At 52.2% G+C, this 22399-nt stretch overlaps 1 protein-coding gene across 2 annotated transcripts in view; it reads right to left on the reverse strand.

The window, feature by feature from the left end:
• EFR3B (EFR3 homolog B) overlaps positions 1-20304 on the reverse strand; it is a 69713-nt gene extending 49409 nt beyond the window's left edge. For both annotated transcript variants that reach the window (XM_059660392.1, XM_059660391.1), the window contains exon 1: positions 20066-20304. In XM_059660392.1, the coding sequence (XP_059516375.1) occupies positions 20066-20072 (7 nt within the window). In that variant the 5' untranslated portion in view covers positions 20073-20304. The remainder of the gene's footprint in view (positions 1-20065) is intronic.
• Between the last annotated feature and the right edge of the window lie 2095 nt (positions 20305-22399).

Genomic DNA, 22399 nt, shown 5'->3' on the forward strand with positions numbered 1-22399 from the left:
CTTCTCAGGAGCCAGGCAGGCTGGCTTCCCACCCCGGTTCCAGCTCCCACAAGTTGGGCAGATTTAGGCCAGGTATCCAAGTCTCTGTGCCTCCGGCGACGCATCTATAAAACGGGAATAACAGAACCTACTTCCCAGGGTTGTGATGGAGATAAGTTACTACAAGAAAGTTTTTAGAACTGCTCCTGGCTTATAATAAGCACTCAAAGATGATTACCTATTATCATCTCGGATGTTATTATGGTAATTATTATGAAAAGGCAGGATAGAACAAAATGGAATTTCCAAGCAAGAATGGCCCTTGGTTTTATTTTTTTATTCGGTGTGTGAAGCACAAACAGCTATTAAGAAATCAGAGAGAGGTGGGCAGGCGTCACCCCTCAGGTGCCCAAGGACAAAGCTCTCAGCCGAATCACAGCCTAGCGCCGTCCCTGGGACAGCGGCAGCAGCCGCGTGTGTGAGTTTGCCTGCGCCCAGCACTCCGCTCAGTATTTCACCTGCATTCGTCCATTTAATCTTCACAGAGAGTCTCCGAGGTGGAGACAAGTACCCTTGTTTTACAGATGGCACCGAACCTCGGCTTTCAGCCAATCCGTTGACTCGTTGACATGAAAGCACTGAGGTCTCTGCCCTCGAAGACCTTCTGTCGTTGGCGGGTAAAAATAGAAATGAAAATGTATTCAACGGAATGTGGGACGTGTAATCAGGAGCATCCTAATTAAATGTCACGCGCACACAGACAGGACTGCCGAGGCAGCTGGAGATAGCATGGGAGAGCGCCAGAGGTGACTCCTTGTGAGCATTATTTAAAAGAGAAGATTGGGCTGAATGGTGAGGAAAAGAGGGCTGGCGGTGTAGCAAGAAGGTAGGGAGAAAACACTGACACTTCCCCAGCGCCTACTGTATTATGCACGTCAGTAGTTTGCACTTAAAAAGAAATGCCCCGAGGTTAGTATTTTCAGATGAGAAAACCAAAGGTCAGCGCGGTTATGGACTTGCCCCAGATCACACAGGGGCGAGGAACATCATCAGGGACAGGGCAAGAGGGGCCCTGGCTTCAGAGCAATGGCGTCTTAACAGCTGAGGTGAGAGTCAATATGTAGGCAGGGGTGCAGGAAGAAAATGTGCTCGAGTAGAAAAAGGACACTTTCTAAGATGGGGCGTTTTTTAAAACGTGCTATATAACTGATGATACAATCTGAACCAGCTCGGTGGACTGTACCAATGCGAACAACTGTGAACCTACTCTTGCCCACCCTGTATGTGCTGCCAAACCTTATTCCTCCCTCCAGTGGCAGCCAACCTACTATGGGGCTGGCTGTGATTGTTCGTAGTTAAAGTGATTAATTACCCGCCTGGCACTTAGTTGAGGGGTTTTATTCCCTCCCTAACTTCAGGGGAAAATCCCTACCTGGGGATTCAACCTTTCTCGGAGAGGTGACCTTGGTTAAAACACAGCGCCAAGAAGGTGAGCAAACATATTAAGAACCGTATGCTATATATGCCAGGTCCCTTGAAACAGCAAGGATGGACCGGCTCCCGGCAGGCTGGTCGCTCAAAGGGGAGTTACTTGAGGGCTTGCTAAAAAGGAGATGTGAGACAATGGGAAGCGTGTATTAGGAAGACCTACCAAGAGGAATCTGGCCAGCGGAATTGGGTTCCGAGAGAACAGAAGTAGGAGGGCCACTAAGACTGGAGCAGGGACCAAGGCAGGAAAATAAGGCCAGAGCAGGGTGATGGCAAACGAGACAAGAAAGGAAGGGGCGATGGGCACACGTAAGGACAAGCTGCAGGGACAGTGGGGGGCGGGGGGGGGAGTCCAAAGCTTGGAATCAGTGACAAAAGCAATGCCTTACCCCCACCCTCAATGGTACGTCCCGAGTCCCATGTCCCGGAAACTGGATTAGAAACTCACCCCACCGCTGTGGGATGACAGCATCGATAACATCCCATCACCAGAGTGATGTGTGCGATCAGCCATGAGAAAGCGGGGACAGGGGCCAGCGTCTGGAAACTGCCCAGTACAATCACTGCAAAAGCTGATGAACAATCTGGAGGGAAGACAGTGGGGGAGCCTCCAGCCTCAGTGGTTTCTCAGACGTCCCCTGCTTCTCAGATGCCCACTCCCCCTAAGCCCAGGACACCCCCTCACCAAGGCGTCTGCACACAAAGGAGCTCGGAGTGAAACTTCGCCAGCTGGCTGACATGCATCTGAATAAATAATTTAAGTGCAAACCTCACTGGCAAAACTTTGAAGAATAGGTGACATCATGGAAAAATTCCTAGGGTGGAGTGTTTCATGAGAAAGGTCTATACTAAACTCCATCTGCAGTGTGCCCCAAACTCTGGAAATTATGATTAAATTAGGGTGGGGGGTGGGGGGGTGGAGAAAAGAAAACGGCTTGGCCCACTGGCGTACCAAACCTCAGTGAGTTTTCTCTTTTCATTGTCACGGGCGCTGTGTAGATAGTCCCCCCCCAGCCCCCCATTTTACTCGTCTGGAAGCCTGATTGGCAGGTTCTGTTCCCTCTGAGCCTCTCCTCCCCTTGCCTGCTCTCACTTTCCTCCTTTCTCCTTTCCTCAGTTCCTCGTTGGACAACTGCCCGTTCCTGCTCCTGGCTGCGGGGACATTTCTAATGTAAAGGATGCTGGTACCTGCTATTCATCACTTCATCCTCCTCCATTTTTTATCCCAGCTCAGTTACCACTAACTCCTCCAAGGTTGAATGTTAAAATGGAACCTTTAATAATTTTTATTTTGCCATACTTTGAAATTTGGGGGGGAGGGGGGAGGGAGAGCATTGGGTAAGATGAACTGTGGCCACCAGAAGCAGGCACGAGCGTCTCTTCTCACCGTTCCCGAGGCCTGGGCCCCCCGTGGCTCGTTAGAAAGTGACTCCCATACAGATCATATCATGAATCTTGGTTTTACTCACTGTGCAACACCCATTAGCCAATGCTAGCAAATATAGGGGCCTTTAAACCCAGTTTTCTTGCCCGGCCTCTGTGGAGGTCAAGGTTCAATTCCCGGTCAGAGCACATGCCTCGGTTGCGGGCTCAATCCCCAGTGTGGGGCATGCAGGAGGCAGCCAATCAATGGTTCTTTCTCATTATTGATGTTTCTCTCTCTCTCCCGCCCCTCCCCTCCCCCCGAAATCAATAACAAAAATATATTTTAAAAAAAACGTTACCTTATATTTGGGCACAAAGATGGGTAGAATGAACGTGGTCGAGAAATCTAACTTAAGCATGAGGCACAGAACCTCCAGGTTCTCCTCAGCCTGCTCTGAGCTCAGCCTGCAGATGAAGGCTGTCTGTGTCTGTCACCTTAAGTTGTTATTAATGTCTCCACATTTTCAGAGCTTCTCACGGCCTGTGTGATTAAGATCTAGGTTTCGGCTTCTCAGCACGGGAGTGAAAACAAAGATCAGAGCAGAACTTGCCTGCCAGTTTCCTACAAAATGATAATAACGGTTCCTGAGGGTTATTTGAGACATAGGGGCTGGTGTGGCATGTCAGCCCCGCCCCCCCCCCCCCGCCCCGACCCTCACCCACAAACTCCCATACATTGTCGAGGAGAAATGGAGCTGGGGTGGAGGGTATATGGATCCCTTTCCTCCCCTTGGTTCATAGTGTCTGCCATTGCTTACATGCACAGGGAAGTGGGTAAGAATGGACCGGTGGCTTTGTTTGGAAACGACCTAAATGTTCATCCATAGGGAACTGATTAAATAAACGAGGGGACCTCTTGCAATGGACACGCTGCAGCAGCTGAGTAAATAAAGCAGAGCTATGAGCGCTGCCCCGATAGCTCTCCACACACACTGTCCATGAAAAAGAGGCTGCAGCACACGGGCAGCCTGATACCGTTTCTGTGAAACACAGGCCAAACGAACTCGGCGTGCGTGTACATATGTGCACAGAACAAGCTGCAGATGCACGCAGACCCGTGAAGATACCCAGTGCAGGGTCATCAGTGATCACGTCCCATGTGGGATGAGAGGACGAGGTCGCCACTATGGCAGTCTCCAATCCCCTCTGGTTATTTCATTCCATAATATTTAAAATTCCGTTTCTTGGGCACACTAGCCACACTGTGTGTTCAGCAGCCACATGTGGCTAATGGCCACCTTATTGGACACGCAGAGATAGGACATTTGTATCATTGTAGAAAATTCTCCTGGGCACCTCTGACTTAGAGCTTCAGTTTTTATTTTAATTTCCTCCCACAACAAAAATGTTTTACTACTCATTTAATTGGAAAAAAAAATAATTTTGAATGTTTCTCCTATTTTCTCTTCAGGATAAAACACCTCACAAAATCTGATGAGATTCTTTGTTCAAAGATTTGGAATCCAAGAATTTAAAACACACACACACACACACACACACACACATACACACACACACACAGCTTTCTATACTTGCTCAGCTTGGGCCCTGCTGGAGCTGGTTAAAGACCCAGGAGTCATTTCATTCATTCGCGCACACACATGCCTGTAAGACAAACGCGGTGAGTACATTAGACACGGTGGGCGATGAAACATAGTAGAATGCACAGCCCCTGTCCCCTGGGGCATGAGCTCAAGCAGCTCTGACAGAAGGAAGTGCAAGTGTCACTTGAGCCAGAATGCTGGGACTCCCATGGATGGAGGTGTCATTTCAGCTGAGATGCTTCCCAATAGATGTGAGGCATAGGTAATATATTGACCAAGAAAAGAAGGGCGGGAATTCCAGGCAGTGGGAACAGCGTGAGCAAAAGCTCAGAGGAGCCAGTGCAAGGGAGCGTTCGGAAAGAAATCAGTGTGCCGGTCTGTCTAGGGCAGCCACGGGAAAGCTGGAGCACTAGGGAGGGGCCAAGTGGCGAAGTGCCCCCTCACCCCCCTGCCAGGCCAAGAGGGGAGAACTGTCATTACACTGAATGACCGCCATATCACCTTTCCTGTGCCTTAGAATGTATAAGGAACCTACTGCCCGTGGACAGACAGATGGAGAATGGTCTGACCCTCCCAACAGGCCACTAAGAATGGGACTATCCTGGCAGAAGAGCAGGATCAGGCCCTGAACTAGAAGGGTCCACTCGTGGTGTGACCAGCGTGAGCGTGTGACATGGGCAGGCAGGGCCTATGCAGCCTCTCCCCCCGGTGAAGTGCTAGGTCAGTGACACAGGAAAGTCAGAAAGAAAGCAGAGGTTTCTGGTTGGTGTCTCACCTGCCCGAGAGCCACGTGATGACATCTGGGATCAGAGTAGAGAACCAGAGGTGTGGCGTGCGACACCAAGCTAACCCTGGCCCTTCCCCCTCCCTACACACATACACACACACACACACACACACACACACACACACACACACTAACGTCGCCAAGGCGAGGTGACAGCTGAAGGGAGGCGAGTGGAGGGACTTTCTAGGGGAGGCCTTTAGAGACAAGAGGCTGCCAGAACCTCACCGCGTCTGCACAGCGAGGGGCACGTTGAGTTTCAGAAAGTGGAACCGGTCGGGAGAGGAGAAAATGGTGAGAGCCAAGAAGAAGGTGAAATAGGACACGAATCATTTATTTAGCAAGAAAGGTAACGCGTGCGCAGCCTGTCTCTGCATGGATCGCCGTGGACGCACTGCTGTGGCAGGCACAGGCCCTGGGCCGGGGTGAGCTTCTGACGTGGCCCTGACGTCTTCGGCTTCAAGTGTGGTTGGTCTTAGGACCCTAGGATGTATCTTGTCGCTTCGAGGATAGAATTACCATTAACAGAGCACGGTTGGTATCTTATTGTATAATTTTATCAGCGCTCACTTTTAAACACTGTTCATCAGCTTGAGTCGTGTATTGCTTACATGGATGGAAGGAAGTACTTTGTAGGCCTTTTAAGCCCAGGGGATCTCAACAAATGAGAGCGAGACGGGAGCTTAAAGCTTCTATGTGTGTCTCTGGAGGTGTTCTGAGCGCAGGGTGGGGCCGGGTGGTGGATAGAGGGTGGGAATCCACTCATCTGAAATTCATCCATCCGAATACCTACTTCTCAGCGTCAAGGCACTCGGTTTTTATTGTAAGTGCATATGGACGATGGGGATACGAAACCTGCTAATGGATACTTCCTGCCCTCAAAGAGCTTGAAGCACAGAGAGCAGAATCTATCACATGGGAACCGTCTTAGAGATTCCACCGGCGATTTGGTTTAAGTTGGGAGTGAAGAACTAGAAATCAGGACTCGGGATTTACCACGCATTTATGCTTTCTCCATCCCGCACAACGCTTTCCGTTTCCCATTGTGGTCCCCAGGCAGCCTGCGAAAAGCTGGGCTCGTCACCTCCAGGTTTCCAAGTGAACACATGGCATCCAATATAGAAGCCAGAAGAAACCTCATTGTAATGGAGCCAAACTGCTGGAGAGCGAGTGCAAGAGCTTTAAATACACAGACAAACAAACAGATTTAAACCGCAGACTCTGAAAGGCTAGGAGTCCAAGATCAATCATTCAAACGTCCAAGTCTGTAATCAGAGAGTCTGTCACAGCAAGAGCCGTGGTGCCAGAGCACAGAGCAGGCACCGGGCCCAGAGCTGCTGAGACTCGCGGCCAGGACCAGGGTGGTCGCGGTGCCAGAGGAGGTTTCGGAAGCAACACTCTTGAAGCTCAAAACAGAAGCAAGAGGGAGCAGAATCAAGAGCGAACAGACTCAAGAGCAAGCCCTGGAATTCAGCAAAAATGCAAAAGAGGCACTGGGTTGAGCCAAATGAAACATGCCAAGTAAGCAGCAGGCCAGGCATCGCAAAGACCCATTTTGAATGAAGCCGTGCAAGTGCGCATGGGCATCCTGGATGTACCTGCCCGAGAAAGGACGTCCCCCCAGCAGAGTCTGCCCACTGCAAGGAGCGAGAGCAGGCAGGTGGGGAGAGCGGCTTCGCTGAGCAGGCCTCCCAGAGCAGAAACCCCGCTGGCAGGGACATGGAGCTCTCTTTACACAGCAGGAGCCCTTAAGAGGTTGGAAGGCATTATTTTGTTTAATCCTTCCAACAGTATCGAGGTGGGGTCTAGTGTTCCATTTCACAGGAAAATGAGGCTGAGTTCGGCTAAGTAACACCCAAAGTCACACAGCGGTGACACGGCAGAGCTGGGATTCTCACCCGTGTCGGTCAGAGTCCAAGATTTTCACACTTAATCCCTGGGCTGCAAAGGAGACACAGATTTATTCACTTCTATGTGCCATTAGAAAAAAAAAATCAATTTTTAGCCAGGGAAGTACAGGTCTTTGTGCAGAGATGTCAAGCCAGCACATTATTAAGAAACAGGTCGCCGAAACCGGTTTGGCTCAGTGGATAGAGCGTCGGCCTGCGGACTGAAAGGTCCCAGGTTCGATTCCGGTCAGGGGCACGTGCCTGGGTTGCGGGCATATCCCCAGTGGGAGATGTGCAGGAGGCAGCTGATCAATGTTTCTCTCTTATCGATGTTTCTAACTCTCTATTTCTCTCCCTTCCTCTCTGTAAAAAAATCAATAAAATATATTAAAAAAAAAAAAAAACAGGTGAATCATCAGGCCATTAAAGGCTGTGCATTCTCAGGAGAATGGCACCCCTGTGGGCTGCGAGGTCACGGAAGCCCCGGGAGGAAGTGGGAAAATCAATCTTGCACGCACGCCTGGCCCTGCTCAGCCCTCGGCCCTGCCTGTGCTGAGGCCGCAGGCCTGCTCACGCTGGCCTTTGTCCCGTCACTTAAGGTCCATTAGAGCCACCCATGCCTCCGAGGCCTTACACCAGATGGCCCTCTATATGAGCCCTGTCCTGGCTGCCAACAGCGGGCTGGACTTCCCAGGCCAGCTTCCTCCGCTCTCTGCTCGGCACACACGTTGTCCGGCAGCATGTGCCCCTGACCGCAGCTCTGAATGAGCGCTGTCACTGGGGGCCGTCCTGGGCAGGAGCCCTGGTGCTGGCTGGCACAGGCCCTGGCTGCCTTTTAGCCCTCTGCCTGCCAGTGGTGCCAGACAGACCGGCAATTGTTTACAGGCGTGTTTTCTTCTCTTGCTGGCGTTCCTGCTGTCCTGCTGCAATAGAGTTCACACGCAGTCCGTGCAGACCTTCGGCGTCAGTGCCGTGAGTTTTGACCACTGTTTATATACTGTGTAACACCCACCCAAACAAGACAGAGGCCTTTTTTTTAAATCCTCACCCCAGGATATTTTTCCATTGATTTTTAGAGAGAGGGAAAGACAGAGAGAAATATCAATGTGAGAGAAACAGATCGATTGGTTGCTTCCTGCATGCACCCCAACCAGGGCCTGGGCCAGGGAGGACCCTGCAACCGAGGTACATGCCCTTGACTGGAATTGAACCCGGGACCCTTCAGTCCACAGGCTGACACTCAATCCACTGAGCCAAACCTAGGCTAAGGTTGAACAAGGAGAGGACATTCTGATCCCCTCAGAAAGTTCCCCTTTCCAGTCAACCCCCTCACCCAGACACGATGTGGTCTCTAATTTCCATCGTAGATTTGTTTTTGCATGTCTCTTGAATAAGCGCTTCTAAAACATAATTAGAAGATTCCAGATAACTATCCACAGGTCTTGGATGGTGAAAAACACTTTTAATTATATTTATTTATAGTCTGCCATTATAATGCATGCTCACTATACAAAAAACAAAAACAAAATATTTTTTAAAAGACACTTCAAAAGTCATCTGTGATCCTATCATCCAGAAATAATCACTGTTTGCGTTTGGGCTAATAGACGTGCATTGATTCTAGACCGGCTCCTGGGTGTGGCATTATTAGCTTCTTATAAATAAATAAAACTTGTGGCTGCTGTGTGGGAGGCAGCTCCCTCCAAAGCCACCCTGCAATGTTAGGGCCCAACCCCTGTGGTTCAGTTGGGGCCGACATCCGAACTCACTGTTCCTGTCCTTTGTGGACTGTGTCCTGCAGGCCCCTGCCCACGGGCAGCCCCAGGGACGCTCATGGCACCGGCATCACTGCTCTGAAGGATAAGGACCAGCTCCCTGAGGTGCACCCTCCAAGGTGAATACACATTTAGCATTAATTCAGACCATCCGTCCATCACTGTTCCTCCAGCCACTTTCACAAAATGTAACAGACATGCCCTTAATGTTACTGACATAAATTTTCCTTCTTTACAAAAAACGACGCTTGAATGACATTCTTAATTTGAGCTGGAGTTTTGCAGAGCTCCAAAGAATATAATGATGTCGGCTTCTGGGTCTCCTTTTATTTACACCCCTGAGTGAGGAGGTGACGAATGCCCAGCCTGATTTATGGCATCGATGCAGGGCACCATCGATTCTGATCATGGTGTGTGTGTGTGGGTGAAAGCTTCTAAAAGACTGAGGTAAAATATAGTCTGACATTTCCCCCGGCCCCCTTCCCCGTCTCCTCTGTCTGCATATACCCCTCAGCAAAGGTCAGCATCCCTGCTTTCTCTCCCCCAACTCCTGCCCCATCCCACCGTGCCCCCACACTCCATCCAGCTCCCAGACGGAAGGTGCACCAGCCTGAGCAGCGGCTGATCCAGGAACATCTGGCCAGGTGCGTCCACACAATGAGAAACACACATCTCATTGCTTTGGCCTCCGGGGCCTTTTCATCTACCTTGTTTGGTGAAAGAATAATGCACGAACTGTATGAAGGGAAATCCAAACACAGACCTGCCAATAAATTATACCACTAAGGAACTTTCTCTTTTTTGGGGGGGGGAGGGGGAGATTGTGGTGTTTATTCCGAGCTCCACAAGGAGGAAAACGTGAGAGTAATTCTCTACCTGCCTTCACCATCTCCGAGGGTAGGCCCAGCGGCCATTTCTCACGGCTAACACCATCAAAGTCTAGAGGAAACGTCAAATGGTTCTATTTTGTCAGGTCCTTTATTCTGTACAGAATTGTAGTCAACGTGGGAAGGCGTACTGTACTAAGATGGTGAGCTATGACAGCTGTCACTACAGGTTTCGTTAGGAAATCTCAGCCCGCTACCATTGGTACCTTGGAAACAGGGGCTGCTAGGCTTGTAAGTATAGCATATGACTGACGCGTAATTATTTTATAGTTCAACGCACACAGTTGAGCCCTTGCTGCATTCCCAAGATCTCTGCTGGACGCTAGGAAAACAAAGATGATTAAGACAGAGGTCCCCAGGGGGTTCACAGAGCTGGTGTATACGGAAATAAATGACATTCTGTGTGGCAAATAAACGGCAAAAATAACATCAAAGAACAAGACACAGTGGGGATGCAGAGGAGGCTGGGCAGGAGGCTGCGCAGTGCGGGCTTTTCCGGCACCCACCCTGCAGGACGCTGCTCGGGAAGCAAAGGTCCTGAGAAGCGGCAGGGCTGGAAACGCATCACCCTGCTGCAAGTAGCGCCTTCCCAAGGGACCTTACTGTAACTGAGGGATGCTTCTTCCCACCGCTGATAAATGTCATTTCACGTACTGTCCATCTAAAAAGAAAGTTGGGACATGGAGAGAAGTCTTTCTGAATAGTTGTGATGAAGCTTGGAGCTTGGCCACGCTAAGAACCTAAGACTCCTGGCTCCTGGAGGCTTGAATTTATCTGGGTCCTTCTGGGGGGTAAGGAGAACGTTGCCCTTGGCACCCAGAAATCCTCCTTCTCAGATGCCTAGTCAGACCACAGGATGTGCCCGGGGGCACCCGTACTCTTGGACGCAAAGCCACAGCTGAACTATGTCAAATCTACTAAAATGTTCCCTTTGGAATTCTCCTGCAGTGAAACTTGCTGTTTGGCATAAGACACATGGGCTGGCCATCAGGTACCAACGCAGGGCTTTACTCTCGCACGGTGCTCTGTGCGCCCAGGCTCAGGGGGCACAGGAGAGGGCGGACGTCAACCAGCTGCAAGACCTTGGGCAAGTGACTGAACCTCTTAACTCTGCGTCCTCAGCTTAACCACAGAAACAACGACTTCCACGCCAAAGGTTGGTTCTGAGTTGAGGTAGTGAATTGAGCGGCACGGAATAAACAGCGCTACGTTTTAGTAATGCTTAAGGATTTAGAGAAAGATGGCAGGTCTGTCTTCTTTCTGGAGCAGGGATGAGAGGCGCAGCCACGGCGTCCCCCTCTGGGGGACGAGAAACTGTGAGCCCTGTCAGCACAGCGGACGTCCCCCCTCAGGGGCCCCGTCTAGCGGGCGACTTCACAGAGGCAGGTGCCCAGCTCACCAACACTGCAGCAGCTCTCTGCTCTTACACCCTTATCGCCAGACCCGGTGTCTGCGGAGTTTAACAAACGCAATCTAACTAGGGCCTGCCCATCCTTGTACGCAGGGATTGTCACTGTGTCTGGGGAGGGCACGGCCATGCCCCAAGAGCATCCACAAAAATTGCTGGGATGGCGACGGTATCACCGTTCCTAGGCTCAGTGTCCTGTAATTTAAATACATCGATACAGACATCTCATGTGACCCCTCACCATCAAAGGGGAGAGAATGGGCTCAGAGAAAGACGAACTAGCTATCTAGGATCCTCTGGCCAGAGAGTGGCCATCTGGGACTCGGACCACGGTCCCTCTCTCACACCCACAGCCCAGTCCTACCCCCACCCGCCAGAGGCCGCGATCGCCACGTGCAAACAGGCTGGACCTGAGGGGGTAGGAAGAAGGCTTAATTCACACCAAACTACCCGAGAAGCAGGCGCTCCTCCTGCGAGAGAGGGTCCCAGTGCCTGCTCGCCTCCGGGCCTGGCCCTGACCATGGAGCACACCGGTAAGAGCACCGCCAGCCCAGGCACGGGTCACTGTGGTTGTGACCGCGCATGCCGCTTGCCTGCCTGTCGGAATTCCCCTCTCTCTGAGACGGATGCTCACGCTTCCTTGTTTCCCATGCCGTCACTGGCTCTTGCTGCCCTCCACCCTTGCCCACCTGCTGTCCTGGCTCCTCTCCTATGACTAGCCTCATGGAGGACCCCACAGGCTCTTCCTGGAGCCCTTTGTCTCCCTGACAAAGCAAAAACAATGACAGAGGAGGAGGGAAGGGTGGCAAGAGGCAGAGGCTCCAACCAGAAGTGACAGCCACCAGCTTCCCCGTTGACTGGCCTGGGACCACAGAGAAGGCGTGCGGCCCTCAGCTCAACCACGTCTTCTACACCCTCCTGCTCTTCTCACGTTCATGTGCAGGTCCGCGAGGTACAGTCCGCGCTCTGCCAACGAAAGGCCTGTACCCTCTGGAGCAGCGGTCGCCAACCTTTCGGACCTCACGGACCACCCGTGTCCCTAGACCACCGTTTGGCGACCGCTGCTCTGGAACATTTAGAATATTCTAAGCACAGTGGTGTGAGAAGGAGGGCGAGTCCACACTCTGCAGCTGGAATGCCGAGATTCAAATCCCAGCTCTATCACAAAGCTGTGCCGCCACGGGCAGGTTGCTAAACCTCTCAGTGCCTCAGTGTTCTCATTTCTATGATGAGAACAATGATCCCCAACTCACAGAATCTGAGGAAGATTAAATCCGTTAATACATAAAAAGTGCTTAGCATACTGCTTATCGCACAGTAGTGCCCAAGGAGTGGAAGCTAAGATAATAGCATTATCTTATTCATGACATGGACTGTTACTCATGTCACGTTCATGGATCGTTGTTCACGACCCATGTATGGCCAGAATACGGAGAGGGTCAGAAGTTACAAAGAGGTAAATTTTTTAAATGACAGCCAGCTCAGCATTCATGCGCTCTTGGAGGTTTCCGAGCACCTCTCTGTCCCAGGCAGCGTCCCAGGCCCTAAAGGTGCAGTGGGGAACCAGAGAAATGAGTTCCCTGCTTTCACGGGGCTGCCGGTCTAGTGGGAATAAGGACAAGAGAAAGATGAGATTGTGATAAGTGGCTGTGAGTGAATGAGGCACGTGAACGAGAGGGAGCAGGGCCGCCCTGGATTAGGAAGGCAGCAGCGGCTTCTCCAGCAAACTCCCCGAAGACACATTCATCCAGGCCGGAGGAATGACAGCCGCAGCTGCGAAGAGGCGGGAGCCTGGGAGTCCTGGCTCCCGGCAAACCAGGCAGGAAGCCACGAGCAGGGAGGGGGGCAGGGGGACGATTTCAACGTGAGGAGTCAGAACCCACAAACGTGCATTTGGACCAGTCTTCATACTCTACAGAAATAGAGCAGATGAAGGGAACTGTATTTTTAAAAGAAAAATCTAATTTAGATCAACATTTATAAAATATGCCTCTTTTAGAAGGAACTCGGGGAGGAATTTCTGTCAGCTCTTAGCATCTCGAAAAGCTGTATTTGTCCTTGGCAATTACATTCTTAAAAAAGTTTTTTATAGATGCTATGAGACGTGCAAATGACTCGCTCCCCCTTTTTTGGCCTACAAAGAGCTCGAAACTGAATTTTCAACAGCGCCTGCAGGTGGGCAATTTTCCCTGAAATAACTTTATTCTTGGCTTTATTTTTTTCTGTTCTACTCGTAGATTTCCTTTGATTTGTCTCCTTTACTTATTGCAGCACAGGTGTGCATGTAAAATATATGCCCCACAATCCTCTTTAGAACAAGTTAGAGTATAATAAGTTTACAGCTCTAGGTAATCCAGCACCCATTTCAGAATATACCATTTTCTATATCTGCCTCTATAACCCACATTTAATGTGCGCTGGGTATGCTTTTTAAAGTTTCAATTCACCTTATCCCACACCCCATCTTTCCCACCCACCCGGTCCCAGTGTTTCTTTTAAAGGGCCACACATCTGCCACAGCACATGCACGACGGTAACTGGCCCACAGCTTCCTCACTCCGTGGCCTACCACCTGTAGCTGGTATCTTTCTGCTTTTCTTCACTTTCACATCATCCCCATCCCATCCCATCCCCATTCTGCACAGTGCCCCAGCTTCATTTCCCTAAAACAGTGGTCGGCAAACTGCGGCTCGCGAGCCACATGCGGCTCTTTGGCCCCTGGAGTGTGGCTCTTCCACAAAATACCGACTTCTGCGCATGGGCCACGAAGTTTCCATCGCACTGTCCGTGCGCACCCGCACGTGGTATTTTGTGGTATTTTGTGGAAGAGCCACACTCCAGGGGCCAAAGAGCCGCATGTGGCTCGCGAGCCGCAGTTTGCCGACCACGGCCCTAAAACATCAATTGACCAAATCAGCCCTTGGACAGTTACAAATCTTCAGCGGCTCCTCCCGCTCACAGGGAAAGGGGAAACGCCTTGTCCTGACACTTCTCCTTCTCCATCACATAATTCTCCACCTAAACTCTGCCACAGCCAGGTAGCTCCCCCTCCTAACTGCCCCTGGGCAGGTCCTCTCTTTCCCCACCTCGGTGCGCTTACTGTGCCCCCACCTGGCACGACCTCTCTCCCTTCCCCACCCAGCTCAGACCCCTGCACAGGCGCCTGCTCTCCCCCGAAGCCCTTCCCAAGAGGCCCACCTTCCACCACAAGATCGCGGGCTGACCCTCATCGGATGGGTTACTCCATCTCGCCCTGCCCAGCTGTGCCATTTGACTGAACCTATCTTTGTGTCATTTAATTTTGTGCGCATTCTACAACCTGCTTGCCCACTGAAATTGCAATCCTCTTGGTGGAAAGGACTTCTGTTCGTTTCTGTGTCTCCCACGATGCCCTCTGTAGTACCATATAAGCTGGCACTCCACAAATACTTAATGCTGAGTAAATAAAGCAGAGCTATGGCAGTTTATGGCTACTTCCCTTCAAAACATACAATATAAAGCAAATGACAGGCAACTGGTTAATATCCTGAAAAAAATAAAACACTCATGACAATTCACTAAAACGCAAACGGCTAAAAAACACAGGAGGTGTTTAACTTCACTAGTACTAAAGAATACAAGTTAAAATGATCCAACTTTTATATCGAATCAGCAAACATTAAGGAAAAAAATCTCAGTGTTTCATGCTTTGGAGAGTATAGGGCCATGGATACTCTCCTAAGTGCTGGGTGGGAGTGGAATCGATACAAATTGAAAACAATGTGACAACATATAACAAATCTTTAAAATGTTTATATACCTTGATCAACTGATTTGGAGAGCTACAGGCTAAGGAATTATTCTAAAATTTAGAGAAATCTTTTGGCACCAGATACCCTTCCCAGGGTATCTTTATGTATAACCTAAATGTACAGTCAGGAAACTATACATTCATTCGGTGGACTGTTGCACAGCCATTAAAAATGGCAGTCAGCAAGTTCTTATTAACTTAGAGGGGATGTTTATATTCTAGTGTTAAATAGAAAACATAGAATACACAATTATGTAAAATGATAATTCCAACTACAAAAACAAATGCATGGAAGGAAAGATATCAAGACAGTAAAAGCAGTTTTACTTGCTTATAGTTTACTGTGTTTTCCAGATTTTCTGGAAGGATTGGATAACTACCAGGGGGGAAAGATGCTTTGTAAATTAGATTTTCCTTTTGTTTGATACAAGAAACAGTTTCACAAGCACTGTTTATTAAGCTGATGGGACATATGTTTATTTTTCTTGTTGCCCTCTTTTAAAAAATATGAAGAAACAGAGAGGAAAGAGAGAGTTGAAGAAAGGGAAGGGGAGAGGGGAGCAGCTCTCCCCTCCTGACCAATCTGTGCTGGGAGGCGGGCGCTGTCGCCTCTGTAGAGCCAGGGAAGCGGCTCAGGGAGGGCCGGGCCCAGGTTACCCACGGGCAGAGCCTGTCTACGGGCTCCCTGCTGCTCCTTTATCACCGTGCCTGGGTTAGCACAGACGGGACCCCTAAAGAGAGAGAAAGGAAAGGGCAAAAGCAGGCGAGCACAAAATCCTAGTGGAAATTTATATAATCATATAAAAGGTTGGCTTTAGTGGGTAGAATTGTGGATAGTCCCCCCCCCCCGGCTCCCCCACCCCCACCCCCCCACTCTCCTTCCCAGATTTTCTCTAAGGTGATAGTAACTTTTTCTTGATGTGCAGGAAGAAAAATGCAACTGAGTTCATTGAACTGTGAGCAGCAAGAGAGAGAAGACAGGCTCTACTTACCCAGCCCCCTCCTAAGAATAAAGGAGTTGGGGGCAGGGTGACTGTTCAGGGAAGGCGAGGAGATTGGAGCGTGCGTGTATGTGTACATGGGAGGGGGAGGGGCTTCATAGGGGGAGTGTGCAGGGAGGCAAGGAGGTTGGAGCATGTGTTTTGTGCGTGGGGGGTGAGTAGTTGTGTGTAGGGAGTGTGCACAGAGGTGAGGAGGGTGGAGTGTGTGTGTGTGTGTGTGTGTGCGTGCGCGCGCGCGCATGCGCCCACCTGTGTGTGGTATGTGGGCGTCCCCTGTGATCAGCAGCAGCAGGACCTATAGAAATCTCTGCAAAGATGAGCCCTGCACCTCGGGCAGTCAGCCCCACCCTGCAGTTTCTCCCAGGCCGCCCGCGACCATCGCAGCACACACACGTGGTCTGTGGAGCACATGTACAGAGAGTTAGCCACGGCCACCTTCCCTACATCAGCACCCTCGGCCACAGAGCAGGGCGACAGGCACTGCGGGGCTGGCGGCAGCACCTACAGGTGAGGGGGACTGTCAGAGCAGCTTCGTTTGAGTGGGACCCGGCCACACAGACTGTGGTTCTGGGGAACGCCTTTCCTTTCCTCACTATGCATGGCCGGCAGGACCGATCCCGGAGGGTGGCATTTCTCAGGCAGCTCTGCCGCACCTCAGCGGTGGGTGGGCTGCTCCCAGGCAGGACCAGCCCGGCTCCATCCCGGGAGAGGGGCGCAGGGCACCTTCTAGGTATACAATTCCAACACAAAGAAACACAAACGGGAACCCATATTTGCACAGGATGTGCCCCCGATCTTCCTCCCCCAGTGCTTCTAGTGTTCCAGTCCCTGGTCAATCTGTGTTCATAGGTATACGCCAGACCGCGAAGTCACCGGGGCCTTTGGACAGCCATTTCCAGAAAGGGCCTGGGGTTTGGAAATGAGTGCGTGCTGAGGAGGCTGTTTGGTGGCTGGAATGGCCAGCTAGGTCAAGGTGATGGGTGAGCTTAAGGTGGGGTGGGAGGTGACACACACAGGCGTGCGTCTTCAGGAGCTGGCAGAGAGGAGGAGAGCCGGGTAAAGGCCCAAGACCAGCCGGAGGGGCCAGGCTCTTCAGCAATCGACTTGTGAGCGCACAACCTCCTCGGCTGCACGGCCACGGCCAGTGCCAGACTCAGAGCCTCCTCACCATTTTACTGAGATTTGATTCCAAGAGATGATGCCACTTGCCTAAGGTCACATACCCGGAACCTGGCTCTTATATTGAGATGGGCGGCCCCCAGGTCTAGGATCCTTTCTGTCCCCAATAGCACTGTGTCCTCCAGCAAAGACACGGGACCCTAGTTCTCCCACAGACAGAAGGAAACAGACAGAGAAGACGGAGGGAGACTGAGTTGTGGGTGGGGGTGGGAGAGCAGAGGTAAAGTGAGGAAGGATGAAGAGGGGAGAGAGAGCAAGATCTGTCCAGGATCACCGAGCAGCGGAGAGCTGGGGACCGGAGTTAGGGCTCATGAATTCATAATAGATCAAGTCACCAAGGTGGGTAGTCAAGGGTCATCATTACCTAAAGCTCTTAGGTGACTTTTGGCTCTACATTGGGGGGGGGGGGGGCGGGGGGCGCCTCACTGCTCAACAAATAAAATCCATAGTGGCCATTTCCTAATGAGACTTTACCCAAGTCATGGGGGTAGGGGGGCGCACTGGCCAGGAAGCCCCAGTCTGCATTTTGCACTATTCCATTTAACGGTGTTACCTTGGACAACTCACTGGGAAAATATATATGTCCCATATAAATGTCATATCGTATGATTTTAAAAGATGGGGAGACAATTACATGAAAAGAATAGCATGTTTAGAGAACAAACTTTCATTTCTTTGACATTATACATTTTAATATTTCATCACAAAAGAAAAGGATTTTAACTAACAGAAATAACATAAGAACTAAATGTAAGAAGTCTGTGACTCTATGCCTTTCCGACCTTCCTATCCACATCTTCTTTCATCAGGCGATTGACTGCTGAGGAGAGAATTATTACAAGTATCACATGGAACCTTTCTTTTCATGAAAGTCAAGGAAATACTAAAACCCAGGCGGATGAGGCCCCCCCTCCCCCCGCCCCCTCTGTCCCCCCCCCCCCCCCCGCCTTGGACAGTGGGCTCCCTCTCACACCTCCCAGGACCAGGCTTTGCACTGAGCGAGACACAACCATCACCTCCCACCAGCTCGGTGTGACTTCCCTTTGCGGCAGGCAACTGCCCAGCTCACTTGCTCTATCATCTTTCTATGAATCACTCAGCGGTAAGTGCCGCCTCTACTTGCATAGGAATACAAACATATCATAAAAGAAACAGAAAAATCTATGGGCATCAGAAAACAACAGCCAGATAGGTTCGCTTCCCAGTTCACCTTGCTGTCCTAGCCAACTCTTCCTTCATACAGTAGAGCAGACCGGGACCCCAGTGCTCAGGTGTCAGACTGACTCAGCCTAAATGCCACAGGGCAGCCCAGCAGAACGAGGCTTCCTAATTCTCACCCATTCTGATGGGCCTTGTCCTAACTCCTTCCCCACTGCAGGTCCCCCTGCAGTCACATGCTTTTGTCAAGTGATCTGCAGCTTCAGGCTGCTCAGTCTGCAGAAAAGGAGACGGGAGAACACAGAGAGTCAGAAAGTAGCTCTCTCCTGGGCACCTCACAGCCTCCTGGCTTCTAAAGCACATCTGCCTCATTACCTGTCCCCAGAGGCAACACGCCAGCAGAAGAGGCTCTGAGGTCAACCTCGCCTGCCACCCACTGCCCCCTTGGATCCATCCAAGAGAAATAACACTTGCTGATGTCGACCTGGTTCAGAAATGAAGACGTATTACCAACTGGGCAGTTAAAAGGCTCCCCCCCCCCCCCTCTCTCTGCCCACTGATTGCTGAGTCTATGTACCAAGCTCTCAGCTTCCTCTGCCACCAACAAACTTTGTGACTCACAGTCTGTTTGCAGAGTGAGCAGGAGCAGCCTCAGTGATGGGTTAAATTGGGAATGCGCTCTTCTCCCAAACTCACCCCTCAGGTGTCCCCTGAGCCAGACCTGGCAGTGGAGGTGGGAGGTGAGAACAATTTCCCTTCTTTTGCTAGACCTAGAAGAGCTGTCAGAATCTGGGTTCTGATGGTCTTGCGTCCATCTGGATCCTCTCTCTCTCTCTCTCTCTCTCTCTCTCTCTCTCTCTCTCTCTCACACACACACACACACACAGCCGTTCAGAGAGCCTGGATGCTGGTAATGCAGTTGATTTCTAGACTGGTCTGGGTCCCCAGTGCTGCAATGTGGGAACCAACGTGCTCCCTTTCCTTCACCCACAGGGCCTCCCAAACCGAGGAATTCCGGCCGGTGCTGAAGCAGACCAGGGCACCCTGAGGGTCTGCCTAACTGTTGCACATCAGTTCAGGGGGTGGTGGTGGGAGAAGGGAAGAGAGGCCAAGGGACAGCGAGAAGGTGGCTACCCAGAGCTGCGCTGCGCCCCCAGCAAGGTCTCCTCCTCGATCACTGCAGAGCGCCGATCTGGAAGTTAGGGGACCTGGGCCCCGGGGCAGGCAGAGGCCACATCCATCCAGGAGACCCGAGACGAGACTCCAGGACCCGCTGACTCCCCAGCCCTCGGCACCGCGGGCGCCGCCTCCCACCTCCCTGCAGCCGGACGGAAGGCGGGCAGCTAGCGTCCCCTCCGCCCCCGTCCCCGCCCCCGCCCCTCCGCAATCCGGACCGGCTTCCGCAGAAAACTCAGCGCCACCCGCTTTTGTCAATTCTGCAAACGCTGTCACACAGGACCACCTTCACCCAGACTCCAGGGACCCGCTTCCCCAGAGCCCAGCGCTCCGCATCACGCAGCCCCCGACTCCCGACGGACCACCGCCCACCGCCTGCAACCACCCGCCCCCAGGACCCCGGGGACCAGGTCCCCAGCGCGGGCATCTTTGTCCTTTCAGCACCCGCGCGCGCGCACAGAGCGACCGACCGACAGAGGCAGCCGGGCTCGGAGCCCGCGCCCCGCGGCCTCGCCGGGGCCCCGCGGGGGACAATGGTCCACGTTTGGCAAGTTTGCGAGCCGCGGGGAGAGCCCTCCTTACCGTACATCTCCGCGGGGCTGGCGCCTCCCGCGGGGCCGCGTCACCGCGGCGCCTGCAGCCAGCCCCCGGCGGCGCCCGCCTTTCATTCACGCTCGGCGGCGGCGGAGGAGCCTGCGAGGCCGGCGGCCGGAGCGGGAGGCGGGAAGCGGGGGCCGGACCGGGAGGCCCCGAGCCGGGAGCCGCGCGCCCAGGCTGCTTGCAGGCGGAGCGCCGCCGGCCTCTGCTCCGGTTTCTGGGCAGGGCGGGGCCGAGGGGCGGGGCGGGGCCGAGGGGCGGGGATATGCTAATGATCCTCCCTCCTCCCCGGCTCGGCCACTGCCAGGCCGCGACCCCCGCCCCGCCCCGCCCCGCCGCAGGCAGGTTCCCGCCCCCCGCCGGCCTCGCCCCGACAGCCTCCTGCAAACCCAGATCCCAAGGCGCGCCTTATCCCAAACCGGGAACGCTCCCTGCTCCTGCTGAAATGTCCGTGCGCCCCAGGACCAGCAGGGGTGTTGGAGGCGGCAGGTGTACCCCTCTCCCAGGTGAGCCAGGGGCGCAAGGAGGACGCATCCGGGAATATCTTTCCACCCTCCCCTGGCCCCTGAGCTAAGCCCCGTCCTCTAATGAGGCCCTCAGCTGCGTCCCTCCCAGCCACTCGCTGACCATGTGATTGCTATCAGACAGCGTCCATCCTCGGCCAGGGACGCAGGAAACGCACTCCATCCCACCCCCCAGGTGCTGCGGGAAGTCAGTTCGCTTTTTCTCTCCCAGATTTTGCGTTATTCGCAAGCTTGGCGGTCAGGATCCTCTCTACCTGTGCCCCCGGGGCCCGCTGCTCCATCCTCTGGGGCCGTGTTGAGAAGCAGACCCGGAGGGCTCAGGACCCACCCCCTGAAAACATCTCCTAGGCCAGCGCCGGGCTTTCCCGCGGCTTCTCACCCAGCCTCCTCTCCACTTCCAATATTTACTTCTTAGTTTCTCCCCTTGCGCCCATGGTTGAGGTTTCTACTATATATTAGGGAGGGGAGGCGTGATGTTTTCCGTTCCACAGAAGAGGAAACGGAGGCTGTGAGAGGCTGGTTGGTGTTCTTTTTTCTAGATCCACGGAGCTGTGTGTCTGCAGGCCAGTCACCTACCCTCTCTGAACCTCAGCTTCCTGCAGGACTGTTGGGGAATGGATGGAAAACCCTCATGACCGTACACAGTGGGCACTCTCATATTTATTTATTTTTTTCCTTCCTCACCCAAGGCAGGGAGAGAGCCAGAGAGAGAGAGAGAATCCGGATTGCGGGATTCTTGGAACAGTGCTCTCTCTGTTGTACCCCAAGCCCGTGTTTTCTGTTTCTCTCTGTCCTCACCATCCCCTCCCACTTCCTTGCTACTTCCAGGTTTTGTTCCTGTGCTTTTACCTCTTTCCCTCTCTTAGAGTACCTGGGAGTCCTGGAGCCCCCCGGAAATCCTGGGAGGGTTCCTGGCGCTCACATTTAGCCTAGAGCCCTTGGATGGCTCTCAAAGCAGCACTGTCTCTATTCTCAGGTCTAGGACCAGGTCAGGTGACTGCAAGATCTGCTGACAGTCACAGCTGAGCCAGGCAGAAAGGAAAATTTGGAGATTGCTTGGTCCGGACATCGAAGATACTCCCACCCCACCGTCTGTTCCACACAAAATATACTCATCATTCCCCGGTGGCTGCAGCGCTGTGGCAATGCAGTGTCTGTCTGCAGGAGGGAAATGTCTGGCAGGGAGGACAAGATAAATACTGATAAGAATTTTACATGACAAAAGAGAATGTAGCAAATTGTGCATGAGAGTTACAGACCTCTTTTTATTTTATTTTTTAATCTTCACCTGAGGATATATTTTTCCATTGATTTTTAGAGCGAGTGGAAGGGAGGGAGGGGGGAAGAGAGAAAGGGAGAGAGAGAGATTGATGTAAGACAGACATATCCATTGGTTGCCTCCCACACCCGCCCCGACTGGGGCCAGGGATCGAACCTGCAACCCAGGTACGTGCCCTTGACTGGGGATGGAACCCGAGATCCTTCGACTTGAGGGCTGACACTCTAACCACAACACCAGCCAAGGCCAGACCTGTATTTTAGACACTCTGATGGTTGGTAGGTTAATTCATTCCTTTTATGAAACATTTAGGGATTACTCCCAATTATGTGCTAGACACTGTGAAAGGTACTCAGGAGACATGCAAAAACGATATAAAACCTAGGAAGTTCTACGGTGGAGGCTCATAGAAGGAACTGGGTAGAGTTTCAGGAAAAAAATATTCAGGAGAGGCTCTGAAGAATGAACAGGGTTTCCCGATGTGGAGATATCATGTAAATAGTTCCAGCCAGGAGG

Source organism: Myotis daubentonii, chromosome 12 (assembly GCF_963259705.1).
Source record: "Myotis daubentonii chromosome 12, mMyoDau2.1, whole genome shotgun sequence".
Classification (NCBI taxonomy): domain Eukaryota; kingdom Metazoa; phylum Chordata; class Mammalia; order Chiroptera; family Vespertilionidae; genus Myotis; species Myotis daubentonii.